The following is a 20,072-nucleotide window of genomic DNA, read 5'->3' on the forward strand; positions in this document are numbered from 1 at the left end:
ACAGCCAGCTGGCGTGAAACACGTGCTGAGATGCTCAGCGTGGCTGGGGTGGGGGCGGGAGGAGGGTGAGCGCTGAAGTCTGTGTAGTCGCGGGGGAGCGCGCACTGAAAGCTCCCTGAAGGCAGAGAGCTGCATCAGGGAGCTGGAGAATTTTAAATACAAAAATAAAGAGTTTGGAATTCTGAATAAAATGTCCCGACATCAGACTCCCTCACATGAACATATAGAGTATAAAAATTCCGAAGGACAAAGGGGTGTTTGACGGTGGTGATCGGAAGATGAGGTGCTGTTCCTCCAGTTTAGGCACTTTACAGCCTGCCGGACTTAACATTGAGTTCAACAACTCCAGATCATGAACTCTCTCCTCCATCCCTACCCCCTTTCCGATCCCCCTTTTTCCAATAATTTATATTTTCTTAAATATATTTTTCTTTTCTCACCTATTTCCATTATTTTAAAATGTATTTTCATTCACTGTTTCATCTCCACCTTTTAGGCTATTTCGATGCTTTCTCCTTACCCCACCCCCACTAGGGCTATCTGTTACTTGCTCATCCTGCTTTCTACCCTTAATTTACCCTATCATTAGCACATTCCTTGGCTAATATCACCCCTTTGTCCTTTTGTCTATGACATCTTTGGCAATCTCTTCTTTGCCTCCACCTATCACTGGCCCTCTATCCAGCTCTACCTGTACCACCTCCCTCAACCAGCTTATATTTCACCTCATTTCTATGTTTATCAGTTCTGATAAAGAGTCATACGGACGTGAAACGTTAACTGTATTCTTCTCCGCAGATGTTGTCAGACCTGCTGAGTTTTTCCAGCTATTTTTATTTTTGTTTCAGATTTCCAGTATCTGCTTTTATCACCAACAATCTCTGTCTGGTGTACACATGAATACAGAAACACTAACAATCTCTGCCTGGTGAACACATGAATACAAAGACAATAACAATCTCTGCCTGATGTACACATGAATACAGAAACACCAACAATTTGCCATTGGTCACCCATCATCCCCAAAGTTGCAATGCCCTGTGTTCCCATGCCAACTGGAAACTGAACAGGCTCCACTGATCAATTGGGAGATCTTGACTGTCAATCAAACAGCCTTTTCTTCATGTCTGATGATTTTATAAATAATAAACAAAAGTGCACAAAGAAAATATTAAAAACCCACAGTTATTATTCTGTGAGTTTTCTCCTGAGCTGTTTGGAGCAGCCTTGTGGAGATTAATCTTTAATCCCTGGAAACTCCAGGGCAATCCTGGACCATTGCAACCCCATCTGGTATATACCTGAATTTGAAATCCCTAACAATTACTGCCAAACGTACATGTGAATTCCTGCCTGATGTGTATCCTCAACATGACTGGGATAAGGTATAATAGTGGAATGGGGCAATCTTACAGGAATTCCCTCATTGGATAGATTATCATCAAAGGAACACCCTCACTGGGATAGGAACATAGGAGCAGGAGTCAGCCATTCAGCCCCTTGAGCCTGCTCTGCCATTCAACTAGTTTGATTGTCCTCACAGGAATACCCTGTCTGGATTGGAACACCATCTCACGGGTGAGACAGATTTGCAGACAACCTGTTGGATTAACTTTTTTTTTATTGCCTCATAAGATGTGGGACAGACAAGGCCAGCATTTAAGATAAAAGCAACAAACTGCGGATGCTGGAAATCCAAAACAAGAACAAAAATACCTGGAAAAACTCAGCAGGTCTGGCAGCATCTGCGGAGAGGAACACAATTAATGTTCCAAGTCCGAATGACCCTTTGAAGGGTTTTTGTCAAGGCCAGCATTTGTTGCCTAGCCCTAAAATTGAGTGCCTTGCTCAGCCATTTCAGAAGGCTGTCAAGAGTCAACCACATTGCTATGGATCTGGAGTCACATGTAGGCCAGAGCAGGCAAGGGTGGCAGATTTCCTTATATAAAGGGGCATATAGTGAACCAAATGTATTTTTATAACAATCGATGATAGTTCTCATGGTCACTATGACAGAGACTAACTTTCAATTCCAGGTTTGATGTAATTTAAATTCCACCTGCTGCCATGGTGGGATTTGAGCATTAGCCCTGGCGTCCAGCTTGCTAACCCAGTGACATTATGACGATGCCACCAGTCAGGTGGTTGCTTACCACTGTTCTTTGAATTACTTACAATCACATCAAATTTTGGACAGACCCACAACTCATTGCTTCCAAGTGCAGTAAGGAACCATTAAAATTCTTGGATGATGACTGCTCGATTTCCACACTGGCCACACATTTACTCTGACACAAGTTCCTTTTGCCATAGGGGCAAAGCAACCAGTTTGTTGGCCTCCCAATGCAGCTGATTATAACCATCCTTATGAACGTGGAGTTAAGAATCCCCTGCTAGTCACTGCCTTCTTCCAGAGTCTCTGATGTGTGCCAGTCCAATCCCAACCCAAGGTGCAGTGGTCAAACTGACTGTAGCCTGGTTTAATAAACAGCCTGGTCACAGTGGCCCTATGTCTCCTGTCTGGCCAAGGTGCAAGAGACCACAATGTTGGTCAACCAACCAAGAGTTAAAGTTCAAAATGTACTGCTGTCAAAGGAATATCAGAAGGGGAGCAGGCCATCAAACACCTCAGGCCTACTCTACCATGCAATTAGACCTTAGCTGATCTGCATATCAACTATATTTACTGGCATTTACCCATATTCTTTGATGCCCTTATGCAATAAAAAATCTTTCCATCTGAATCATGAAAGTTCCAACTTTCCTCCAGCATCGACAGCCTTCAAAGGGAGAGAGATCCAGATTTCCGCTGCCTTTTGTGTGAAGAAGTGCTTCCTGATTCCACCCCCGATAGACCTGGCTCTAACCTGGATTCCCCCACCAGAGGAAATAGCTTGTTTATATCTACACTATGAAATCACTTTATCATTTTAAGCTTCTCAATCAGATCACCCCTCAATCTAATCTAAAGGAATGCAAGTCACGTTTCTGAAACATGAGAGAGCATTAGAGTGGCAAACCTGAAGAGGCCAGCTCCTGAGGAGTGTGGGATATGGAGGATATCACATGGATGAGCAAGGTTGTTGTTTTCGCCACGTGACAAGTGAATTATGGTTCTTTTAAAATTGTGTAATATTTTCTTTAAATGTGCGGAAAAAGCTGGTTTTTAAAAAAATGTGACACATTATCCACTTGTGACTTGCTGATGAAGAGGTAAAGGAGTTCTCAGGGCAGATGGATTCACACCTTATCCTGCAGGTGCTGTTCAGGGCTGGAAACAACACAGTACATAGGATAAGTCTGGGTCGTGAAGAGGGCTGAATGTTCACATGAAGTGTGACACAAGCATTGTGATAAAATATGGCTTGCTCTGAATGATACTGGACCTTAAGGGGTTAAAATTATGAGGACAGGATACTTAAACTTGGCTTGTATTTCCTTGAATAGAGGAGGCTGAGGGGTGATCTGACTGACATGTTTAAGATGTTTGCTAGGGTAGATACAGAGAAAGGATTTCTCCTAGTGGGGGAATCAAGAATGAGGGGACGGAATCTGAAAATTAGAGCCTAGTGATTCAGGGCTGTAATTAGGAAATACTTCTTCAAACAAAGAGAAGTGGAAATATGAAACTCTCACCCCCAAAAGGTTGTGGGTGATGGCAGTCAAGGCTGAGGTGGACAGATTTTTATTGGGTGGGGATATCATGGAATTATGGGTGGGTAAAAGTAGTTGAGATACAGATCATTCTTGCTACGGCACTCAGTTGGTACCACTCGCACCCCTAACTTACAATGTTCTGGGTTCAAGTCCCACTCCAGGGCTTGAGGACAAAAATCAAGGCTGACATTCCAGTGCAGTACTGAGGGAGTTATAGGTGCTGTCTCTCGGATGAGACGTTAAACTTAGGCCCCATCTTGGGTAGATGGAAAGAAAAACAGGGAAGTTACCCTGGTGTTGGGGCTGATATCTATATCTCAATCAACATCACAAAAGCAGATTATTTAGTCATTATCACATTACTGTTTGTGGGACTCTGCTGTGAACAAATTGGCTGCCGTATTTTCTACATTACAACAGTGACTACACTTCAAAAAGTACTTCATTGGCTGTAAAGCATTTAGAGATATCTGGTGGCTGTGAAAAGCACTATATAAGTTCAAATCCCTTTTTCAGTTTTGGTCTAACTGAATGATAGGGCAGGCTCGAGGGGATAAATGGCCGACCTACTCTTGCTCCTATGTTCCTACAACAGAAAAAGAGGTGTATTTCAAACTGCTGTCCATCACCAAGAGACAGGGCATGATGTATAATTCCATGTACACTGTAGAATTAACAGAACAGATCAGCATTCCTACAGCTCAGACGCATTCCACATAAGATCCCAGCTACCATTGTTTGTATATAGTCTCCTCTATCTCTTTGCAGATACCATGCCTTGAAAGGGTATTAGCAACCATGGACTTCTGTGATTGGTCCATGATTACGCTTGGCAAGGTACTGCAGTGGCTTGCCATTGACTTCTGCAGTATGCTGACCACAAACCTCTCCTACTCTTACTGCTTGCCATAGGTGTATCAAAAGGATTTACAGACTGATAATCAGTCTGTTTGGCTGTGTTATGACACACCTTCCATGGCCATCAAGTTTTGAAGTGGGACTTGAACCCAGAACTTCTGGCCGAGAGGTAGGGACATACCACTGCGCCAGAAGACCTCGTATATAGTCTTATCTTCAAGTAAGGGACTCACATTATTATTTTAACAATCCTTGTTAATGACTGGTAGGCTTGTGCTATACAGAAGAATGCAACACAAACTTAGACACTGGGAATGCATCTAAAAGACATTAGTCACTATGTAATTATCTGTTGGGCCATTCCTTTGGCCAACAGTGACCGCTGACCGTACCGGTTTGTATCTGCCCTCAGTTGGCTCAGCTGCAAAATGAGAGGGCAGGTGTTGGGCTGGGAATCGTGGGACACTGAGCAACTCAGCGTGCTCACGCCCGAGGTTCCTGCACCATCCATCTGCAGCTCCAGTGCTTCTGGCTCCCGCATATCGGAATCACTCCCACTCCACTTCCCCAGAATGTTGTCCGTGCCTTGTTCGTCCATCTCTTGATCAAAGGAGCCCTGCAAGTCTTGCTTCGGTTCTGAAGGAGAGAATCAAAGTAAGGTGCCGTGTCAAGCATCTTTATTATCCACCCCTCCTTCAACTTTCTGCCCACTTCACCTCAGGGTGCTGACTCACCCTGGGTTCCAGCCACATGGCTGTTGATTGTCCATAAGTATCTTTGTCCAAATACCCATCCCTCATATACCTACTTAAGACAATAAATATCAATATCAAAACTGACCCCAATCCTAGCATCAAAGTAAATGGCCTTTCCAGGGTAATGATCTCTGCATAATAATCGGGAGCAGGAATCCTGAGTTTCTTTTCCTGTATTTCTGCCTCTCTGGGGGAATCACACGGCCACGGGTAACGGTAATCATTTTACAGCAGCGTAGACTTAGAGATGACTTGACAGAGGAAGTGCCTAATGAGAGATTGTTCTAGTTTAACAGATTGGAGAGGGCCAGAGGACACAAATTTAAGGTTGAAATTGACTCAGTTTCAGGCAGTTTTTCTTTAACTGTGGTATAATGAGCCCCTGGAATACGTTATTATCTGGTGTAATGGGTGCTGACTCTGTGTGTGTCTTCAAGAGGGAGCAGGACTGGTTCCTGACTGGGACTGAAGTTGTATTATAGATAGAGAAGTAAGGGTCTTTATAGGATACATACCTGGTCCATAGAATCTCCTGGTTTTGATTTCCTGAGAGGCTCAAGAATTTTCCCAGAGGTTTTTTTTTCTTATTGTCCTTGGGTTATTTTAAATGATCTTCTCCTAGAGATTACATGTCTACGGGGGAAGGGGTGGGCGTGGGGGTTTGATGGTGGGTGGGTAGGAGGTGTGCGGCATGATGGACCAGCCTATCCTATCCTGCCCATCAATTTTGTTTTGTTAATATCTGAATATTAACCATGGATAACTGAACCACTCTGACTGAGGTCGGCTGGGTGGGGTCTCAGATATTATGCCACCTTGATGGCCAATACTCCACACCACAAGATGTCAGTGTCTTCACCCACTCAGTCAGCAGCGAGCAAGATGGCACTTGTGGCAGTCCTCTGGGACAAAGTACCTATGCTGTTGACATATTTTAAGCAGCAAATGAGTGGCATTGCCTCAAATGAAGGTCTAGGACAGAAAGATGCTCAGGGGTGGCCATTGCCATACAAAGGAATTGGGACTGGCACAGGCCTGGCCTTGGTAGTGTGGTCCTTGGTTGTTGCGGGATTCAAATTTCGCATTTAACCCTTATCTTCATTTTGTTGCCTCTGCGCCATCTGAGCTAGTAGGATTTCAGGCTAGAGTAATGATTTCCAAATGGCTATGGCTGCCACTCTTTAAGAAGAAAAAACTTGCATTTATAAAGTGCCTTTCATGATCTCAAGACATCTCAAAGCACTTTACAGCCAATAGCGTCATTTTTAAAGAACAGTCACTGTTGTAATGTTGGAAAAGTGGCAGGAAATTTATGCACAGCAAGCTCTTACAAACAGCACTGAGATAATGGCCAGATAATGTTTTATTGATGTTGCATTGGAAGGGGCACCGGGGAGAACTTCCCTGCTCTGCTTTGAATAGCATCATGGGATATCTGTTGTCTATCTGAGAGGACAGATGGGGCCTCGGTTTACTGTCTAACTCAAAAGATGGCACCCCTGACAATGCAGCACTCCCTCAGTACCGCACTGGAGTGTCAGCCTAGATTTTGTACTCAGGCCTCTGAAGTGCGACTTAAACCCACCACCTTTTGACTTAGAGGTAAGAACACCACCAACTGAGCCTCAGCTGACATCTGAGAATTGAGAGGTAGATTTTACAAGATTGCGACAGTGAGTCCAGACAATCCTTCAATGCAGATAATCAGAAGATAATCAAAAAGCAAATTCTGAGGGGCAGTATAAATCATCACTGAAGAAAACATGGATTCAATCAAGGACATTTGCGATAGGGAGTTTGGGTCCGACTCATTTGATTGAACTTTTCGAGGGATAGCAGGGAGGGTTGATGAGGGCAGCATGTTTGATGCCGTCTACATGGTTTTTAGCAAGGCTTTTGTCAAGGTCCCACATTGCAAATTGATCAGAAAAGTAGAAGCCATGGGATCCAAGGAAAAGTGGCAAGTTGGATCCAAAGTTGGTTCAACAGCTGAAAGTATACAGTAATATTCAATGGGTATTTTTGTGACTGGAAGGCTGTTTCCAGTGGGTATTATGTATTACTATTGCATCCCCTGCTTTTTGTGGAATTTAATCAATGAATTAGACTTAAATGTAGGAGGTATGATAAAGAAATCGCAGATGTTTAAAAACGTATTCATTCGTGGGTGTGGGTGCTACTGGCTAGGGCAGCATTTCTTGCACATCCCTAATTGCCCTTGAGAAGGTGGTGGTGAGCTGTCTTCTTGAACCGGTGTAGTCCCTGTGGTGTAGGTACATCCACAGTGCTGTTAGCGAGGGAGTTCCAGGATTTTGACCCAATGACAAATTGGCCAAATGGTTGATCTTCAGGCAGAAGGCTATAGACTGTAGGAAGATTTCAATGGACTGGTCCAGTGGACAGAAAAGCAGCAAAAGGAGTTTAATCATGAGAAGTGTGAGGTAATGTATTTGGGGAGGACTGTTAACATTGAAATTGTGCTGCAATAGAATATATGCTTTAAGTTGGTAATTAAGCACAGCTGTCCCCTATTGGAGGAGGACTAGGGAATCATTGCAAGAGTCTATAAACCAGTTCATACTAGGTGTCTTTGAGGAACTGGGAGAGTCTGTGACTTTTACTTTACTGTCTTAGAAATAAACCTGGTTTAAGGTACAGACTAGCTTCAGGCTCATTCTTTCTCAACATACAATTATTGGAATTAACAAAGACAAACAGTGCAAGGGAATGCACAATAAATGGTAGGATTGTGAGAAGGATGGAGAAACAGAGGGACCTTGGAGGAGTACATGTTCACAGGTCCCTGAAGGTAATAGGGCAGGCAGATACGATGATCAAGAAGGCATATGGGATACTTTCCTTTATTAGCCAGGACATAGAGTATGAGAGCAGAGAGGTTATGCTGGACCTATTTACAATAGTTAGCTGACAGCTAGAGTACTGCCTGTAGTTCTGGTCACTGCACTACGGGAAGGGTGTGACCGAACTAGAGAGGGTCCAGATAAGATTCACAATGATGTTTCCAGGGATGAAGAATTTGAGGAAATATTGGACATGCTGGGGTTATTTTCTTCAAATAGAGGAGTCTGAGGGGAGATTTAATTGAAGTGTATAAAATTATGTGGCTCTAGATTGAGTAGATAGGGAGGATCTGTTTCCCTTAACAGAGAGGTCAAAAACCAGGAGGCATAGAACCCTCGGCAAAAGGATTAGAGAGGAGTTAATTTTTTTCCTCACTCAGAGCATAGCGAGGTCTGGAACTCACTGTCTGAAAGGATGGTGGAGGCAGAAACCCTCATCGCATTTAAAAAAAATTGGATATGCACTTGAGGCGACGTAACCTAAAGGACTATAGACCAAGAGATGGAACGTGGATTAGACTGGAGAGCTGTTTTTGGCCGGTACAGGCACAATGGACCAAATGGCCTCCTTCTGTGCTATGAATTTCTCTGATTCTATGAAGCTTTGTACTTCTGTGATCCAATATGTCGCAATGGAGTTGATTCAACTCAACAATACAGAGTTAGCTGTGTTAAAGTACAAGGTGGAGCTCTGAATGGGAGGCCCCGCTCCAAACCAGAGAGGATCTCCACCCTTGTGCTTGCTGTGGGGGATGGGAGCTGTTTTGTCCAAAGATTCTCTAGTACTGAGATAGGGTAGTGACAAAATAAGTTCTACTTTGAAGTGCAGTTGGTGAGAGGAAACAGTTCTATGCAATGGAGGAGATTGCACTTCCCACCAATCAGTGGCCTGCCACATACCTGGGAATAGAATGCTGAAGGCTATCTGTATGGCCTTGCGAATGATGTTGTCCAGGCCAAACATCCAATGGGGTTTAATCTGGTGACGTCGAAGGATTTTTATCACCTAGAAAGAAAATCCCTATTAATAAGGAAAAGCATCACCCCTCTGTGTGAGCTGCAAAGTTCCCCGTTGATATCACAAGGATAATACTTTGGCCGAAAGGTATTAAACACTCAAGAACAAAGAAAAGTACAGCACAGGAACAGGCCCTTCGGCCCTCCAAGCCTGCGCCGATCATATTGCCCGTCAATTAAAACATTTTGCACTTCTGGGGTCTGTATCCCTCTATTCCCATTCTATTCATGTATTTGTCAAGCTGCCTCTTAAACACCATTATCATACCTGTTTCCACCGGCAGCGAATTCCAGATGCTCACTACCCTCTGCGTAAAAAACTTGCCCCGCATATCACCTTTATAGTTTTCTCCTGCTGGAGTCCCAACTTCTATAAATCTGGAACTCTGGCCGTAGCTCAATTCGCATCATGTCCTGATCACACATCAAGCTTCTGATTGTTGATCTACATTGGCACCTGGTCCAACAACACCTTGATTTTTTACACTCTCATCCTTACTGTTTTCAATTCCTTCCATGGCCTCTTCTCTCCCTATCACCTCTTGGTATGTTTGAATATGTTAGAAGTGCTAGACAAATGCAAGTTGTTGTTAAAGACGCTGCTCTTCCTGTCTCTGGTTTCTCCTGGGTTCTAATAACTATCCTCAACACTTGCTATTGCTTTGCCTCCCATTATCCGCTCACATACCCAGGAGAGGGTTAAAAAAATTAACTGTACTCAATAACGCTGTGACAGCTGGGTATTATATAATAAAGCAGTAATTAGCTCCTGTATATTCACACCCTCCCAGTGCAATTCCTCACTGCATGGCAGCTATTTGTTCATTGTCAATGAGCCAATCACAACTGATCCTGACCCTGTTCTCAACACATGTCCACAAACTTTCACTGGGAGTGACTGGAGTGAGCTGAGCCCCAGAAACCCTTGAGCAGGATTTTTAAGATGGCGGGAATGCATCCACACCGATAATGGCTGCCCCGTGAGCCATTTAACATACGGCGGGACCATCTGGGGAGGAAGTCCCGCCTTAGAAAGCTCTGAGCCAATCAGATGGCCAGCAGCTGCTCTGTTGTCCCAGCAGCACCAGGTTCAAGGTTCAAGCAGTGGCCACTGATAAGACTACAGCCAGAACCTAAAGAATGGAGGCTGGACTGAAGCTGAGTCCAGGGTGTCAGCAGGGTCTGGCTGGCAGGTCCCAGACAGGGGGTTAGGGGGTTAAAGGGGTTGGAAGCCAGGTTTGTGAGGCCAGGGATTTGGGGTGGGGGGTGTGAGGGTTAAAGAGGGAGTTTAACCTTGAAGTGGGGGGGGGGTGCGACCTATGGGCACAGGACGTAGCAGCCCCCACTCATCTGACACCAGCTCCCGCAACTAAGGCTGCCAGGTTACCTGCTTGGTGTGCGTCTCCCCCTGCTGCCGGTCAAATAGTGGTGGCAGTGGGGTGGGGCACTTAATGGGAGACAGGTTGGGGGCAGATGGGTAGGTGGCAGGCAGGCCATGCGTAGCATTTTACAAGCCTGCCCGGCCTTAAAACCCGTTGGCAGAGGACCATAAGATCCAGCCCCTTGACTCATTTTGAACCTCTACAATGAACCCAAGGTAAGGTCAAAACATAAAAACAAAAAAACTGCGGATGCTGGAAATCCAAAACAAAAACAGAATTACCTGGAAAAGCTCAGCAGGTCTGGCAGCATCGGCGGAGGAGAAAAGAGTTGACGTTTCGAGTCCTCATGACCCTTCAACAGAACTTGAGTTCGAGTCCAAGAAAGAGTTGAAATATAAGCTGGTTTAAGGTGTGTGGGGGGGCGGAGAGAGAGAGAGAGAGAGAGAGAAGTGGAGGGGGTTGATGTGGTTGTAGGGACAAACAAGCAGTGATAGAAGCAAATCATCAAAAGATGTCACCAACAATAGAACAAAAGAACACATAGGTGTTAAAGTTGGTGATATTATCTAAAAGAATGTGCTAATTAAGAATGGATGGTAGGGCACTCAAGGTTTAGCTCTAGTAGGGGTGGGGAGAGCATAAAAGATTTAAAAATATTTAAAAATAATGGAAATAGGTGGGTAAAGAAAAATCTATATAATTTATTGGAAAAAAACAAAAGGAAGGGGGAAACAGAAAGGGGGTGGGGATGGAGGAGGGAGCTCAAGACCTAAAGTTGTTGAATTCAATATTCAGTCCAGAAGGCTGTAAAGTGCCTAGTCGGAAGATGAGGTGTTGTTCCTCCAGTTTGCGTTGGGCTTCACTGGAACAATGCAGCAAGCCAAGGACAGACATGTGGGCAAGAGAGCAGGGTGGAATGTTAAAATGGCAAGCGACAGGGAGGTTTGGGTCATTCTTGCGGACAGACCGCAGATGTTCTGCAAAGCGGTCTCCCAGTTTACATTTGGTCTCTCCAATGTAGAGGAGACCACATTGGGAGCAACGAATGCAGTAGACTAAGTTGGGGGAAATGCAAGTGAAATGCTGCTTCACTTGAAAGGAGTGTTTGGGCCCTTGGACGGTGAGGAGAGAGGAAGTGAAGGGGCAGGTGTTGCATCTTTTGCGTGGGCATGGGGTGGTGCCATAGGAGGGGGTTGAGGAGTAGGGGGTGATGGAGGAGTGGACCAGGGTGTCCCGGAGGGAGCGATCCCTATGGAATGCCGATAAGGGGGGTGAAGGGAAGATGTGTTTGGTGGTGGCATCATGCTGGAGTTGGCGGAAATGGCGGAGGATGATCCTTTGAATGCGGAGGCTGGTGGGGTGATAAGTGAGGACAAGGGGGACCCTATCATGTTTCTGGGAGGGAGGAGAAGGCGTGAGGGCGGATGTGCGGGAGATGGGCTGGACACGGTTGAGGGCCCTGTCAACGACCGTGGGTGGAAAACCTCGGTTAAGGAAGAAGGAGGACATGTCAGAGGAACTGTTTTTCAAGGTAGCATCATCGGAACAGATGCGACGGAGGCGAAGGAACTGAGAGAATGGGATGGAGTCCTTACAGGAAGCGGGGTGTGAGGAGCTGTAGTCGAGGTAGCTGTGGGAGTCGGTGGGTTTGTAATGGAAATTGGTGGACAGTCTATCACCAGAGATTGAGACAGAGAGGTCAAGGAAGAGAAGGGGAGTGTCAGAGATGGACCATGTGAAAATGATGGAGGGGTGGAGATTGGAAGCAAAATTAATAAATTTTTCCAAGTCCCGACGAGAGCATGAAGCAGCACCGGGGTAATCATCGATGTACCGGAGAAAGAGTTGTGGAAGGGGGCCGGAGTACGACTGGAACAAGGAATGTTCCACATACCCCATAACAAGACAGGCATAGCTGGGGCCCATGCGGGTACCCATAGCCTCACCTTTAATTTGGAGGAAGTGAGAGGAGTTGAAGGAGAAATTGTTCAGTGTGAGAACAAGTTCAGCCAGACGGAGGAGAGTAGTGGTGGATGGGGATTGTTCGGGCCTCTGTTTGAGGAAGAAGCTAAGGGCCCTCAAACCATCCTGGTGGGGGATGGAGGTGTAGAGGGATTGGACGTCCATGGTTAAGAGGAAGCGGTTGGGGCCAGGGAACTGGAAATTGTTGATGTGACGTAAGGTGTCAGAGGAATCACGGATGTAGGTGGGAAGGGACTGGACAAGGGGAGAGAGAAGGGAGTCAAGATAACAAGAAATGAGTTCTGTGGGGCAGGAGCAAGCTGAGACGATCGGTCTACCGGGGCAGTTCTGTTTGTGGATTATGGGTAGGAGATAGAAGCGGGCTGTCCGAGGTTGGGTGACTGTCAGGTTGGAAGCTGTGGGAGGAAGATCCCCAGAAGAGATGAGGTCAGTGACAGTCCTGGAAACAATGGATTGATGTTCAGTGGTGGGGTCATGGTCCAGGGAGAGGTAGGAGGAAGTGTCTGCGAGTTGACACTCAGCCTCCGCGAGGTAGAGGTCAGTGCGCCAGACAACAACAGCACCACCCTTGTCAGCGGGTTTGATGACAATGTCAGGGTTGGACCTGAGAGAATGGAGTGCAGTAAGTTCAGAGAGAGACAGGTTAGAATGGGTGAGAGGAGCAGAGAAATTGAGACGACTAATGTCGCGCCGACAGTTCTCAATGAAAAGATCAAGAGAAGGTAAGAATCCAGAGGGAGGGGTCCAGGTGGAGGGAAAATATTGGAGGTGGGTGAAAGGATCCATTGAATGGGGAGAGGACTCCTGCCCAAAGAAGTGAGCCCGGAGACGAAGATGGCGGAAGAAGAGTTCAGCATCATGCCGAGCCCGAAATTCATTGAGGTGAGGGCATAAGGGTATGAAACTAAGTCCTTTGCTGAGCAGTGAATGTTCAGCATCGGAGAGGGGAAGGTCAGGGGGTATAGTGAATACACGGCTGGGGTTGGGACTGGAAGATGGGGTGGGGACAGAGGGACAGGCAGGGGTGGAGGGTCCTAGATGGGTGTTGGTGTTGATGAGTTGTTGGAGCTTGCGTTCCTTAGCACTTGAGAGAAAGAGAAAAAGTTTCTTGTTGAGGCGCGGATGAGCCAAAGAATAAAATGAAACTGGGGGCACGCGCAGCTTTGAAAAAGGGTACGGCGGTGCTGCTGGAGGGAGAGGTCGAGTGTGTTCATATGGCGGTGCATGGCACTGAGTGCGGATCTCAGAATGTGACGGGAACAGCAGTCCGAGAAACGTTTTATGTCCCGGAGATACCTGTAATCCTGGGTGGGTTCGAAACATAAAGGGTGGAAGTTCAGTTGAAATCCACGTGGGGTAAGTCGGAGACGGAGACAGTCACTGAGATAGGAGATATGGCTGTGAAAGCGGGTTTTAGTAAACACCTTGTCAAACACCAGGAGGGAAATGGAAAGCAATGAAGGTGAGCAAGGCAAAAGAGAGGTACGGAAATCTTGTCGCAGAGAAGAACAGAACTTCTTCAAGCAGGTAGGCATTTCTTGAAGAGCAGTGGCAGCCAACCTCGGACAGCCCGCTTCTATCTCCTACCCAAAATCCACAAACAGAACTGCCCCGGTAGACCAATCGTCTCAGCTTGCTCCTGCCCCACAGAACTCATTTCTCGTTATCTTGACTCCCTTCTCTCTCCCCTTGTCCAGTCCCTTCCCACCTACATCTGTGATTCCTCTGACACCTTACGTCACATCAACAATTTCCAGTTCCCTGGCCCCAACCGCTTCCTCTTCACCATGGACGTCCAATCCCTCTACACCTCCATCCCCCACCAGGATGGTCTGAGGGCCCTTAGCTTCTTCCTCGAACAGAGGCCCGAACAATCCCCATCCACCACTACTCTCCTCCGTCTGGCTGAACTTGTTCTCACACTGAACAAGTTCTCCTTCAACTCCTCTCACTTCCTCCAAATAAAAGGTGTGGCTATGGGTACCCGCATGGGCCCCAGCTATGCCTGTCTCTTTATGGGGTATGTGGAACATTCCTTGTTCCAGTCCTACTCCGGCCCCCTTCCACAACTCTTTCTCCGGTACATCGATGATTACTTCGGTGCTGCTTCATGCTCTCGTCGGGACTTGGAAAAATTTATTAATTTTCACGTGGTCCATCTCTGACACTTCCCTTCTCTTCCTTGACCTCTCTGTCTCAATCTCTGGTGATAGACTGTCCACCAATATCCATTACAAACCCACCGACTCCCACAGCTACCTCGACTATAGCTCCTCACACCCCGCTTCCTGTAAGGACTCCATCCCATTCTCTCAGTTCCTTCGCCTCCGTCGCATCTGTTCTGATGATGCTACCTTCAAAAACAGTTCCTCTGACATGTCCTCCTTCTTCCTTAACCGAGGTTTTCCACCCACGGTCGTTGACAGGGCCCTCAACCGTGTCCTGCCCATCTCCCGCGCATCCGCCCTCACGCCTTCTCCTCCCTCCCAGAAACATGATAAGGTCCCCCTTGTCCTCACTTATCACCCCACCAGCCTCCGCATTCAAAGGATCATCCTCCGCCATTTCCGCCAACTCCAGCATGATGCCACCACCAAACACATCTTCCCTTCACCCCCCCTATCGGCATTCCGTAGGGATCGCTCCCTCCGGGACACCCTGGTCCACTCCTCCATCACCCCCTACTCCTCAACCCCCTCCTATGGCACCACCCCATGCCCACGCAAAAGATGCAACACCTGCCCCTTCACTTCCTCTCTCCTCACCGTCCAAGGGCCCAAACACTCCTTTCAAGTGAAGCAGCATTTCACTTGCATTTCCCCCAACTTAGTCTACTGCATTCGTTGCTCCCAATGTGGTCTCCTCTACATTGGAGAGACCAAACGTAAACTGGGCGACCGCTTTGCAGAACATCTGCGGTCTGTCCGCAAGAATGACCCAAACCTCCCTGTCGCTTGCCATTTTAACACTCCACCCTGCTCTCTTGCCCACATGTCTGTCCTTGGCTTGCTGCATTGTTCCAGTGAAGCCCAACGCAACCTGGAGGAACAACACCTCATCTTCCGACTAGGCACTTTACAGCCTTCTGGACTGAATATCGAATTCAACAACTTTAGGTCTTGAGCTCCCTCCTCCATCCCCACCCCCTTTCTGTTTCCCTCTTCCTTTTGCTTTTTTCCAATAAATTATATAGATTTTTCTTTACCCACCTATTTCCATTATTTTTAAATATTTTTAAATCTTTTATGCTCTCCCCACCCCCACTGGAGCTATACCTCGAGTGCCCTACCATCCATTCTTAATTAGCACATTCGTTTAGATAATATCACCAACTTTAACACCTATGTGTTCTTTTGTTCTATTGTTGGTGACATCTTTTGATGATTTGCTTCTATCACTGCTTGTTTGTCCTTACAACCACACCAACCCCCTCCACTTCTCTCTCTCCGACCCCCCCCCCAACACACCTTAAACCAGCTTATATTTCAACTCTTTCTTGGACTCGGACTCAAGTTCTGTCGAAGGGTCATGAGGACTCGAAACGTCAACTCTTTTCTTCTCCGCCGATGCTGCCAGACCTGCTGAGTTTTTCCAGGTAATTCTGTTTCTGCCAAGGTAAGGTCAACTGATCCAGAAGAAACCAAGGATGAAAGGCAGGTTTCTTCCCATTCAGTCACCAGTACAGCCCCATGTGACTCATTACACAGTCTCACAGCACACTGTTCCAGTACACAGTCACCCCATCTGACCGTCTCTCAGCACCCCAGTCTCTCGGCACCCCAGTCCTTGGGGCATTGGCTTACTGAACAAGCTGGGGTTTATTTTGAAATGAATATGGAACAGCAGCATGAGAAGGGAGGAACTGGGGACCTCATGTTTAACAGTGAACAGTTCCAACCATGTGTGTACCTCACTGAGTTTACACTTACAGCATCTTGGAAGCTGAAGATGATGATCTGGATTTCGTTGAGAACTCTCTTGTCAAAGTGTAGCTCTGTCTGCAGGCTGCACAAGGCTTTGACAATCAGCTTGTGGTCTGAAGATCGAATGTAGTCCTTCAGACAGGTGACCAGCTGCCGGATGTGTTCACATGTTAACTTGGAGTTGGAGTTCTGTTTTCAAGGGAGGAAGGAATAAGATTGCATGAGCAACACAAGAAACTACATGAAGCAGGCTCCTCACAGCCTGGGCAACAGTTCTCACTCAGGAGGAAGGAGCAGACAGATGGCCAACTCCTGCTCCAATGCCCCTGTCAGTGGTGGGGAAACTATTGGAAGCAATTCTGAGAGACAGAATCTTACACTTGGAGAGGCAGGGATTAATCAACGACAATCTGCATGGTTTTGTTAAGGGGAGGTCATGTCTGACCAATTTGATTGAATTTTTCGAAGAGTGACCAGTTGTGTAGATGAGGACAATGCATTTGACATAGTCTACTTGGACTTCAACAAGGCTTTTGATAAGGTTCTGCAATGGACGACTGATAAAAAAGGTAAGAGCCCATGGGATCCAAGGCAATTTGGCAAACTGGATCCAGAATTGGCTGAGTGGCAGGAAGCAGATGGTGATGGTCGAGGGATGTTTTTGTGACTGGATGCCTGTGTCCATTGGCGATCCACAGGGATCGGTGTTGGGTTCCTTTCTGTTTGTAGTATATGTAAACAATTTAGACTTGAATGTAGGAGGCTTGATCAGTAAGTTTGTGGATGACACAAAAATTGGTGCGGTGGTAAATCGTGAGAAGGATAGCCTTAGATTACAGGAGGATATAGGCGGGCTGGTCAGATGGACTGATCAGCGGCAAATGTAATTTAATCTGGATAAGTGTGAGGTAATGCACTTGGGCAGGACAAACAAGGTACGGGAATACACGATGAATGGTTGGACCCTGGAAAATACCAAGGATCAGAGGGACCTTGGTGTGCATGTCCATCGGTCTTTTAAGGTAGCGGGACAGGTAGATAAGGTGGTTAAGAAGGCAAATGGGATACTTGCCTTTATTAGCAGAGGCATAGAATATAAGAGCAAAGAGGTTATGCTGGAACTGTATAAAACACTGGTTAGGCCACAGCTAGAGTATTGCGTGCAGTTCTGGAATCTGTATTATAGGAAGGACATGATTGCTCTAGAAAGAGTGCAGAGGAGATTTACCAGGATGTTGCCTGGGCTGGAGAATTTTAGTTAAGAGGAGAGATTGGATAGACTGGGGTTATTTTCCTTGGAGCAAAGGAGATTGAGGGGGGCCATGATTGAAGTGTATAAAATTATGAGGGGCATAGATAGGGTAAACAGGAAGGAACTTTTCCCCTTGGTGGAGGGATCAATAACCAGGGGGCATAGATTTAAGGTAAGGGGCAGGAGGTTTAGACGGGATGTGAGGAAGAATTTTTTCACCCAGAGGGTGGTGGGAATCTGGAACTCACTGCCTAAAAGGTTGGTCGAGGCAGAAACCCTCATAACATTTAAGAAGTATTTGGATGTGCACTTGCGATGCCATGGCATACAAGGCTATGGGCCTAGTGCTGGAAAATGGGATTAGAATAGTTAGGTACTTTTTTGACTGGTGCAGACTTGATGGGCCAAAGGGTCTTTTTCTGTGCTGTAGACCTCTATGACTTTAATGCCATGACGGTGTATGTAGCGGCTGAGAAGTAACGCTCACATTTTTCTTCCTCTTTTGAAGGGACAACCTTAGCCTCACCTCACGACGGCTCTGGATAAAATGAAACGGACTTGCATTTATCTAGCGCCATGGAATGTCCCAAAATGCTTTACAGTCGATGAAGTATAGTGTAGTGACTGTAGTAAGCAGGGTAGCCAATTTGCACACAGCAAACTCCCTCACGTAGCAATTAGATAAGTGACCAATTAAACTGGTTTGATGAGGTTGGCTGAAGAATAAATAATGACCATGACATCTAGGGTAATTCCTAAAACCTTCTTTAGAATAGTGCCATAGGAATCTTTTACATTCACCTGAGAGGGAAGGCAAGCCCTCAGTTTAACATCTTATTCAAAAGATGGACAAGGCCGGAGAATCGGGAGGGGCAGCTGGCATGATTTGCTGCCCCTTGTGTGGCACATGGTGCTGGTGCTCTGATGCACCATGCAGAGCTTGGGTTTGTTCGAATGTGTGCCCAGCAGCTTCACAAAGCCAAACAAGGTCTAAATCCTCCGGTTCCCCTGCAATGAAGGAGCTATGAGCATGCAAGAAACATCAGACATGCAAAGAGCAGCTGGTTCATCTAGCCTGATCCCAATACTCGTGATGCTTTCTGCATCACGTAGTTAGAGAGGAGGGAGAGAGAGAGAGAGGGAAGTGACTGAGAAAAGGAATAACATGCACGAGGGTGGTCTCCATTGACCGGGCAGCTAAAAAGCTGACGTGTGGCCATGTACGAGAGCCATAAAAACCTGCATAACTTGAAGATCAACAAGGAAATGCAGACTGGGACAGCATTTACTGCTTCAGGGGTCCTTAGAGGACCAGGTGGTGTAGTGAGTTAAAATAGCATTGTCATGACTATCTCCCTCTCTTCAAGGATCCCAAATTAAGCGAGTTGTCATTCTCAACTCAACATCGGCCCACTGTACAAAGCAGACCGCATAAATCTCCATCCATCTCACTCACAGCCATATGGTTATCTGTTGGAGGATATATTATTAAAAAGTGGGAAGTCTTCCCTTCTCCAACATGACTGCTAAAAATTCACCAAGCAGTTAAAAACAGAAAAAAACAGCTTGATGGAATGGATCTAAGCTCATTGAGGAGGAAAGTTTACTCTCCACGCACTGAACTTTAGGGAGATAGAAACCTAGAAATCTGGCCATCCCAGATCAAAACAAAAGCAGAATACTGCGGATGCCAGAAATCTGAAATAAAAACAGAAAATGCAGGACATACTCAGCAGGTCAGCCAGCATCGTCGGAGAAAAAGGGTTAAATTTTCAGGTTGATGACCTTCCAACAGTTCACCTCAGATGAATCCAGCCCAGTTCATTTTCCAGTGTATAATCCATTAGTTATTTACCTCAGGAGTGAGATTTTGCATACCTGTGCCTGGGCTTCTAGAATGTTCTGGACCACAGTTTCACAGTCCTCTGTCAGGATTTTGAACAGCATATCTCTTCGCTCGCTGTCCTTCTGCAATAGGAACAGTCCAGCATTTTCTTCCGGTGAGGAGGGGATGCTGAAGTCATCCACTTGTTCCTCAAGTACACTGGGGGAAGGAAGACAGGGAGACTTATTAAAACACTTCCAGCTGAATAAAGTAATTACAGTTAGTAATAAAGAGGAGAGGTTACCTCAGAAACTCCTGTTTTGGCGAGCTGTTTTTGACAGATAGACCTGGGATTGAGCAGCTCCGAGCCAGGAAAGGCACATTGTGTTTGAAATCCAAGGGATGTCGAGTCTCACTCCCATCCTTGAGGTGTCCTGATGCAGGGACAGACAGGCTGTGATAATATTCACCTGGATAAAAATAAATCCTAATCAAATCTTCTGAAGGAATTAAAGGGCTGCTCTGCAGTAACAGATTGTGGGGAAAGAAGATTACAGAT

General features: G+C 46.2%; 1 protein-coding gene across 3 annotated transcripts in view; it reads right to left on the minus strand.

The window, feature by feature from the left end:
• Nucleotides 1-20,072, minus strand: part of LOC121291737 (mitogen-activated protein kinase kinase kinase 5-like) — a 264,733-nt gene that overhangs the window by 22,953 nt on the left and 221,708 nt on the right. For all 3 annotated transcript variants that reach the window (XM_041213244.1, XM_041213246.1, XM_041213245.1), the window contains 5 exons: nucleotides 19,818-19,983; nucleotides 19,567-19,732; nucleotides 16,443-16,625; nucleotides 9,032-9,137; nucleotides 4,908-5,151 (listed from right to left, as the gene is read on the minus strand). In XM_041213244.1, coding sequence (XP_041069178.1) covers nucleotides 4,908-5,151; nucleotides 9,032-9,137; nucleotides 16,443-16,625; nucleotides 19,567-19,732; nucleotides 19,818-19,983 — 865 coding nt within the window. The remainder of the gene's footprint in view (nucleotides 1-4,907; nucleotides 5,152-9,031; nucleotides 9,138-16,442; nucleotides 16,626-19,566; nucleotides 19,733-19,817; nucleotides 19,984-20,072) is intronic.

This window comes from Carcharodon carcharias, chromosome 19 (assembly GCF_017639515.1).
Source record: "Carcharodon carcharias isolate sCarCar2 chromosome 19, sCarCar2.pri, whole genome shotgun sequence".
NCBI lineage: Eukaryota > Metazoa > Chordata > Chondrichthyes > Lamniformes > Lamnidae > Carcharodon > Carcharodon carcharias.